Source organism: Alligator sinensis, unplaced genomic scaffold (assembly GCF_000455745.1).
Source record: "Alligator sinensis unplaced genomic scaffold, ASM45574v1 scaffold201_1, whole genome shotgun sequence".
Lineage (NCBI taxonomy): Eukaryota > Metazoa > Chordata > Crocodylia > Alligatoridae > Alligator > Alligator sinensis.
Window position 1 is genome coordinate 822,784 of NW_005842661.1, and position 9,188 is coordinate 831,971.

General features: G+C 49.3%; 1 protein-coding gene across 4 annotated transcripts in view; it reads right to left on the minus strand.

Moving 5' to 3' along the window:
* LOC102376311 (nuclear envelope pore membrane protein POM 121C) overlaps positions 1 to 8,916 on the minus strand; it is an 18,077-nt gene extending 9,161 nt beyond the window's left edge. The window contains exons 1-7 of one of the 4 annotated variants that reach the window (XM_025215677.1): positions 8,398 to 8,916; positions 7,440 to 7,598; positions 4,458 to 4,538; positions 3,829 to 4,000; positions 2,457 to 2,548; positions 1,473 to 1,543; positions 356 to 480 (exon numbers count right to left, since the gene is read on the minus strand). In XM_025215677.1, coding sequence (XP_025071462.1) covers positions 356 to 480; positions 1,473 to 1,543; positions 2,457 to 2,548; positions 3,829 to 4,000; positions 4,458 to 4,538; positions 7,440 to 7,598; positions 8,398 to 8,462 — 765 coding nt within the window. In that variant the 5' untranslated portion in view covers positions 8,463 to 8,916. The remainder of the gene's footprint in view (positions 1 to 355; positions 481 to 1,472; positions 1,544 to 2,456; positions 2,549 to 3,828; positions 4,001 to 4,457; positions 4,539 to 7,439; positions 7,599 to 8,397) is intronic. The other 3 variants (XM_025215676.1, XM_006033798.3, XM_006033799.3) reach the window with 3 other exon arrangements.
* Positions 8,917 to 9,188: the final 272 nt, after the last annotated feature.

Sequence of the window (9,188 nt, forward strand, 5' to 3'; positions counted from 1 at the left end):
CAGACAGAGCCTTGCCAGGCTCCCAGCAATGCCATACAGTGGCAACAGCTGCAAAGATGGTTCTGCCATAGCACATTACCAGAGGCCTAGCTCCTGTCCATTTTGCCTATCACATACACATGAATTTGGGGTTGTTTTCAACGTGGGTCTGAGAGCATAGCAGACCTTTCCCTGTAAATCACCACAAGTCAAACACATTCTACTAGATGCCAAGTGCTGGAACTAGCTTCACTTCCCACAAGGCAGGAGCTTCCATCCCCGGGGCAACCAGCTGAGTCTCTCCCTAACCTTGTAGAAAAGGTAACCATCATATCCCACAGAGAAGGTCAGCAAGGGCTACAAGGAGGAAACGTACCAAGGCAAGCTGGTCTCCTCGACGAGAGGACAGCAGCTGGATCTTCCGCTTGCGCTTCCCACTGCTCTCTGACAGGGAGGGTAAGTTCAAGGAACTTTGCTTCTTTTGCACAGGGGTCTCCACAGCTAGAGGAGGGGGAACAAGTGAAAACTAGGGGCTCCAAATAGAAGAGGGGTACAGTTTACACATCCTGCCACAAGGACTTGCTTACCAACACATTAGTCTCCCTCCTTCCAGAGGGAAGGGAAATTCTCCTCCAGATAACCCTGCCTGGGAGCACAGAGCCACAGGCTGTGGTACAAGATGAGCACAGGGCTCCAGGGTTTCCTGGATGAATGGCTGGCCATACCTGCAAACTGAGGCGGCAGCTTGTGCGAAGACTCCCAGGGAGTGCTAAGCAGACTGCTCCCAAACATGCTGCTGCTAACACTAAAGAGGCCATTCAACAACTTGGGCCAGCAGCATGGTAGTCACTTTACGTGGCCCCACATCACCCCCTAAAGCACTTAACCACTATACAAACCAGACGAGAGTTTATTTCGTCTAGCATCAAAATGTAGTCACCTCTGGGGTGAAGCATGGGAGCTGTTTATGCTGTCTAAAAGAAGATATGAAGAATACTTTGATGTGCAGCAAGAACCAGGGAGGCATCATACAAACACTCAACCTGAAATTGTGTCAGGACACTAGACCTGATACTAGTCTGTTCCTTTGACATGTACAACAGAGCCTTTTTTGAAAAACTGATCTAGACACAGATATTCTAACAGGCAGCACCTCCAGCTATATAGATGCCTCAAGCCCTAACAGGACAGTGCTACCTGTACAACTGCAGCATGGAGTTGCTTCTCTGTTCTCATCTGGATACTGACCTAGCCCAACTCCACTTAAGCTTGCATATCTGGCAGGATCACAGACTAGTAGTAAAGGCTCCACACTGAGTGGCTGATACCTGGGTACGTTCCCCGCCGTGTCCTATAGGGGCACCAACTTTTGCCTCCTTTCACTCTTCTGAATGGAACAGCTTACAGAATGTAGCCGAGCAGTCATCACCAGTGGCTTTCTGTTAGCGAAGTTGTCCTCCACTTACTGTAGCATAACCTATGTTCCTACTCACCTCTCTCTGCCTGCAGTTCCATGTCAGATTTCACTGGGGTGGAAGTACTAGACTGATGTGGCTCTTCTTCTCTGCAGAGACAGGGAAAAACCTGTAAGGGCCAGACCCGTTTCCTCTTTCCAGGAGCAAGGGCTGACAGTACAGATTTACTTGCACTGCTCTGGCCCCACAAACCACAAATGTGGATCTTGAAGGCCACAAGCAAAATTGCCACCCACTAGCAGTGCCCTGAGCGCAGCCCAGTCCTAACACCTTGAAGATGCCTGGATGCAGAAGAGAGTGCTCCCGCTTCACAGAATCTTTGCATTCTGTAGAAGCAACATCAATCTCAGACTCCAATGGTCTGTGAGCTGTTTTGAGACATCCACATTAGGTGTGAAGCACTCTGGAAAAACAAGTCACACCAACATTTGTTTTATGACCAGTGTCCTATGCCCTCCTGACAGAGGGGACAGATCTCCCAGGCAAGGGATAAGGAGCTGAACACCAAAGCAGATCAGAAGTGCTGAGGCACCTTTGCATCCCTTGGTGAGCAAAGGGATGTCCTTGGAAGCAGAGATATGTTAATTAACCAAATGGTGACAAGTCTTTTACTCTCCCCAACTGCTGAGGCCAAGCAATCCAGGCCATGAAAACACTAGAGAACTGTAGGATGTACCACCTGAAGCCAGCAGCCAGACAATTTAGGACACTAGAGAAATGGACAGATGTAATGCAGCCTCATGGAGGGATACTAGAGGAAAAACAAGGAAGAACCAGTTTAGCAAGATACCAGGGGATTGGAGTTAGCATGGAAAGGATTTGCAGTCATAAGGAATAGATCATCCCAAGTTTATAGTTAGGAAGGAAGACAGTCCTTATCACATCTCTTATTTAAGGAGACTGCAGTCTCCACTCAGATTATCAGAAAGACATCTCCCTCCATACCAACAAAAAAAGTAACACAAGCAACAAGGGACAGAACAGAAAGGCAGTCAAGCTCACCTTGCTTTCTTAAGAGGTCTCTCTGGTGTCTGAGAGCGGGAAGATGCTGGACTGGAAAGCGGGGAAGTACTCAGGCCACTTCTTTTCCACACCTGAAACCCAGAGACCTTACCTTTAGCAATACAGTAACAGTGATCTTGGCCAGCTGGAGGTTTTTGCCTCAGTCCCTGCTTGTCACAGTTTGTAACTTCTAAGAGGAGAGCCAGGTGGGAGCAGTCTCACCACCATATGAAGTCACATGCAGCAACACTTGCCTTGGTGGAGCCCCAGAGCCTGTGAAAATGCTGGCCCAGCTGAAGTTTATGGGTCTTCATGTTCAAGCACACAGAAGACCACTGTTACCCTCCACAGTCCTGCCTGCAGCAGTTGTCCTGTGTTCAAACATTACCACCACCCCCCCCCCCCCCCCCCTCTTTACTCCCCCCCCCCCCCCCCCCCCCCCATGTTCATGTGGCACGTCCTGACAAGGGTCCTGTTCGCTCAATGACAGTAAAGCCACCAACACATGTACAACTGCTCTGGCACGAATAGGTTATGCTCCTGATAGATGTTTGGCAGTTCACTGAGCCTACCCTCAGGGACTTCAGAATTTGTCCCCTAGCATGAAAAAATCTTTAGATAAGCATCTAGGGAAAATCCATACTGAAATCATTTATTTTAAAAGGTGTAATTGGGTTCAGGGCCTTAGAACCTTCAACAAGATCCTCCTGAACTTGGGACACAAGCAAGTATCACAGCAAGCAGAAAAGTTGGTCTTTCGTTGACCAAAGTTTGGTCAACAAACCTTAGGGTCCAGGTCCAGTTCTACAGTCCTGACCAACAGGATTCATTAAGCAGTAGTTTTCTAGAGACCAATTGCTAGGGATTTACCGAATTTGCAATTTTGCGGATTCCACAAAATTTTGTGAATTTTGATGTCTGTTGAGTGCATCCAGAAGGGAAGTAGCACAACAGAAGGGTATGTTTAATTTCATATTTTTAACCCATAACATCAGATTTGAGTATCACTTAGCTGTGATGCCCTCAGCCAAGTATGAGGAGCACAGCATTCTTTTCGGTGAGAAGGTGCACCACTGTTCTATTTGAGGCGGGCTCCATGCCAGGGTATTCACCTGCCACCCACAAAGAGTACAAAGAAGCACAGCCAACAGGTGGGCAGGTGTCAGCAATGGCTACTAGTCTGCTGCATGACTAAATGGGAGAGCTTTACCAAATGTATTTGTGCTGCACTCAGCTACAAAGACTCTTTGTGGTGTTTACAGCTCAGTGTTTGGCAATGCTCCATCAAGCTCATGACCGTGGGCAGTCCCACAGGTATGTGCCACTCCTCACGCCAGCCACCACTGTCAATTTCAGGTACGTTGTGTCCTACCTGCGAGAGGCCCCGGGTAGAGCTGTAGGAGCTGGCGATGGCATTGCGAATGGAGCTGGGAATCCCACCCGTGTACATGTTGTTCATGGAGCTGATGGAACTGCTACGTGATCTCTTGTTTAGGCACTCATCTAGACACTGGGAGGTAAGGCCCCTCTTCAGAGAGCCTGGCCTGGAGAGGGAGAGAGATAAGGTTGAATGTTTTCCTCACCCTTGTGCCATGTACAGAGCTTCTAAAACCTAAACCCTTTGCTGCATGCTCACTGGAAATCTCTGCCTGCAAATCTGGTTTCTGCCACTAGTACAAATTACCAAGACCTCCATAAGGATTTTCCAGCAATGGGATTACTGGAGCTCCCTGCTATGAAGCAAGCAGCCAGCAGACAATGAATACATCTTAGATGGCTCTGTCTTCCTCAGGACCCAAAACTCCCTGACGCTTGTGACAGCCAAGAAGCAGAAGTGGCCCTTACTGTGACAAGGACTTTGCACCTCAGTAAGGAAAAGCTAAACACCTTTTCCCAAACTTACTCTTTAGGCCTAAACTCAACTGGCTAGCTCTACAGAGCCTCCTTGCTGCCTTGCCTCGTAGCTGAAGCCAGGTCCCTTACAATCTGACAGTCACTTACTTCGGTACAAGAGAGGCTGGGGCTCCATTTGCCACCAGAGGCTCAAAAGCCGACTGTCCACTCCCACTGCTGTCATGTCGCCTGCAAGAGAAAGATGGGGATCTCCTCAAAGTCCAGAAAGACCTACCCACAGGAATCAGGCACTGCTTTGATCGAGGTGGTTGCAGGAACCATTCCCAGAAAGGTCACACACTGCCTCCCTGCACTGCAACAGACTGACTTAATTCCACAAACCACCCTGGCTAGACAGGTGTCAAGGTTCAGGTCAGAGCTAGGCCAAAATTACCCCTTCATGAAGATGCGGCAGTACCGACAGATTGTTTCATTTATGGTCAGAAAATGTATAGTTTTACTATACCAACACAAATCATAGCTTTGCCAACATAATTTGCCTCATAATTTGTTGGCATATGTATCCACACTCTGAAACTAGTATTAGCATTCTTGTGTGGTCAAAACCTCAATCTAGCACAGGGGCAGACAATTATTTCGGGCAGAGGGCCGCTTACCGAGTTTTGGCAAGCTGCTGAGGGCCACATTTCCCTCTCCAGAGCAGGGAAGCAGGAACAGCCCCACTGTCCCAGGCCAGAAGCCTCTGCTAGGCAGGGGTTTCTGGTTGGGGGGCAGAGCTGGGCAGGCCTTGCTGCTGGGTCCTGCCACCAGCTTCCTCTGGGTCCTACTGCCCCTGGTTCCTGTCATCTTTAACAGGCAGCTAGGAGCAAATAAATATTAATTTTCTAAATTTTTTAGGGGCACCACAGGCAGGATAGAATGGCCTGGTAGGCCGAATTCGGCCCCCAGGCCGTATTTTGCCCACCCCTGGTTTAGCATCTCGCCAGGGATCAAGTATCATTTCCTCCCTTGGCATCTTGTTCCAGAACCCAACTGTCCAGGATGACATTTTGCCTCAAGATGCAGCCTACTTCACCCTGCTCCACCATATTCCTGTTCCATCTCAGCTGACTAATGAGGATATGGATGTCTACCCCTTTTCAGCTGCCCTTTCACACCCAATGCAATCAGCTCAGCTACTGAGTAAAGCTGGTCAAAACAAACAAATTATGCTTTTTGGCCAAAGCCAAAGTGTTTTGGAGAGGTCTCAGTTTCAATAGCATGTGTCAAGAAGACCTTGAAGCACTCTCTCATCAGACGGAGGCCATACCCTAGCAGCATGGGTACAGGCCTAGATATGGGAGATCCAGTTCAAGATCCTGCTCTACATTCAGAGTGGTCTAGGATGAAAAGCTCTATTCTGAAATCTATTCTCCATCATTCCAGTCCAGTGCCCTCTTCACAAAGACAGACACAAACTCTATCTCCGTGCCCATCTTGTATGGGCCCAGCTATGCTAGACCACATATCTGCAAACTAGCATCTGGTGTTCTTAATAATCTTGGCTAGTGGGGAGGAGAAAGACCTCCCAGTTTCCATTCTTTAGAGGACACCCACACTTTGGTTCTTAAGATGTAGGAAGGAGGCTTCAGAAGGACTTTTAAATTGTTCTTGTTTGGTTTTATGTCAGAACCTGAAGATATATCCTACTTCTTTCTAAAGACTGAGGCAGACTGGAGAACTGACTGGTTTATAACAGAGATGCCATGGAAGTAAAACCTGAAGAAATTTGCAAAGTCTGGGTCTGCTTTGATAGCAGACAGTGGAAGTGATTTTTAGGATTCAGTTACCCCAATTCCAAGTCTCAAGACCTCTAGCAAAAGAGGGGGGGGTGCCAGGGCTGAAGCCCAGATGCCATTTCTCTTTTCCCTGACTACTTCAAAGCACTGTTCTGTTGGCATTACTTGCTCCTCTGGAGAGGCACAGATGGAGGGAGAAAAAATTATTTGGGGGGAGCTGAGTGTGCATGCATGTATGTGCACCACCCCTCCCCAACCCCCACAGCTAAGTCTGTGGGAAGGGGCGAAGGAAGGAAAAAGGGCCATAGGTGGGGGAGACAGATCAAGGCCCCAGCGGTGACGGAGGGAGCGGGGCAGAGGCAGGGGTAAGGGCAAGTGGGGCCCTGGCCTGGCCGGGCTGGCTGGTGGGAAAATCAGAGCCCAGGCGGCTTGTCCAGGGGTGTGAGAGGCTTCCGTTGCTGTGTGCAACCCAGTGAAGGTCCAGGGGGCACGTGCCCCTCCAACTATGGTGGAAGCGGCTGCCACTGTGAGCTGCGCTTTGCTCCCTGCTGCAGCTGCCCTGCCCCAAGAGCAGCGCGATGCTGGTAGGCTGCCCAGCGATGGGACACACATGGCATCATGCCACTCTCGAAGCAGCAGCAGTGAGGTGCAGAGGCAGAGCAGAGCCCAGCCCACAGTGGCAGACTGTACACAGACTGGGGGGGACACATGCCCCTGCCTTGGCTCCCCCGTGGTGCATGCAATGGCAGGAGGCCCCACCCACTGCGGATATACCACCAGGCTCAGATTATCCCATGACCTGGCCCAGCTGGGGCCCCATTCACCCCTGCCCCACTCCCTCCTGCACTGTGAGGGTCTCGACCTGCCCCCCTCAAGGCCCTTCCCCTTCACAAAGAAAGTAGACTGAAACTTACCTTCCATGCTGGGAAGCCACACACCAGGGCTGAAATCCTGGCTGTGTATCTGAGTGGTGCATTTCCCCCCCTCTCCCGCCCTGGCTGCCAGAGCCTGTGGCTGCACTGTGGTCCTACCTGCTGCCCTACATCTGGGGGGGCTGAGCTCTGGTAGCTCCCACCTTCTGCCACCTATATAGAGAGGCTGGGTCTTCTCTCATTCAGATCTGAAGGAGAATGCTTTGCATTCAGAAGCTTGTCTAACTTCATCCCAACCATACAGATGGTCCAATAAAAGATATCACTGCAAAAATCAAGGATTTTTGCATAATTTCTGGACCATCACAGCTACATCGTTAACACTTCTTTCATTTCACACAGCCGGTATACTGCCCTGGGGATCTATTGCATTTATGAGGCCTCTATGCCTGACTGGAAGAGACTTGCTAGCTCATTACCTCCTTTTGTTTTCCTGTTCATTGGGGAAAGTTTGGTCATCCTCCTCCTCCACAGCCCTCTTCCTGCTCTCCTTAAGGGCACTGAGCACAGTCTCTTTTGCACATGGATCCAGGGTGCTATTGGATGATAAGGCCACTGGTGAAATCAACTGCTCCAAGCTGTAATGTAGAATAGCAAGTTATGGGAGACAGGGAACACATCTGCTTCTCATTAGTAGAGTTCCACGAGCAGAGCTACCCACTGCCTTGAATGCCAAGCTGCCCCAGCATTGCTGAGACTTTCCTTTCCTTTAGAGGAGGAGTTCAGTTTCTGGACTAGCTTGTGACATAACAATCCTTCCCATAGCAACAAAACAATGCTCAAGATGTGGATTAGGAGGTCACAACAGAGCCACGAGCTAGAAACTCCCTGAGAGAGGTGCCTTAAGCAATCAAAGTGAAGGGCCACTGTACATTAAGACTTGGTAACCCATTTTCTGGGCACCCTTTCCTCAGCTCTGCTCCTAGCAAGAGTTTTATACAGCTTTTACAAGGGTGAAGTGATGCATTCATGATACAATGCTGCATGCAACCCTTGGAGTATCTTAGAGCAGGGTCACTAAAGCAGAAGATATACTACTTGCTGACAGCACACACAGGATGGGAGGAGAGCAAAGCTTTAGTTCTTGACAACTTCTTGGGGTCTTCAAGAGGAGGTTAGACAGACATCTGGCTGGGGTCGTCTAGACGCAGCCCTCTTTCCTGCCTATGCAGGGGGTCGGACTCGATGATCTATTGAGGTCCCTTCCGACCCTAACATCTATGAATCTATGAACAATAAGTAGCACTCATAGCAGCACTCACAATGATACTGACTGCATCAGATAGCAGTGCATTTACTGAGGGCTAGCTTTATGCATACTTTGCACATTTAAAAGAGAGAAGGGTACTGAAAGGCCCACAGTGGTGTCATACTCACATGGGAGAATGGGACAGGTTGCTGTCCGGCGGAGCAATCTTCACTGTCACTGGGCTCTGCACCATGCTAGAGTTGCGAGCAGAAAGTACACTTTTCTTCTGAAAGCCATCCCAGCATACCGTGGGCAGAGCCCCCAACGAGGCATACTGGGCCTGCTGGATTGGATACCGCCGACGAAGAGTCTGCACAAAGCGGGTTGGTGGGGTCAAGTGATTCCTGCAGACAAAGACACCACGGGGAATAAGCGGCCCAGGAGAGGCAGAGGGATGCTAGTTGCTTAGACACAGGGATCCCCTATGCCCATGGCCCAGTCTGTCCATCCCTGAGAGATTAAATCTACAAAACAGCAATGAGCTAGTGTATTTACCCTCATGCTGACCCCACGTTCTATGCCCTATGAAAGAGCAGACAGTTTTAGCACAAGCAGCAGCAGATACTGAAGAGCTAGGAAGATTCAACATACCAATTTCTCATCTGGTTATTATAAACAACAAATATTCATATCCCTTTCAGTGCCAAAGATTTGTAAGAGACCCAAGTAAAATTCAATCTTTTGCCAGCTTCTTCTTTTGGGATGTGGTTGGGCTAGTCCTCTGTATGTAGCAAGAACAAGGGTTCCAGTTTGAATCTTAAGAAGAATTTATAGATACAAGGTAGTCGTAAGACCAGAAGTCGTGCCTGCACTAGTCAACAGGACCTTTGTAAAAACAGCATTGTTATCAGAAAGACACAAACCAAGAGCCTTTGATCAATACAGGCAAGGCCCAGACAGCAAGGACCTCATCTGTGTA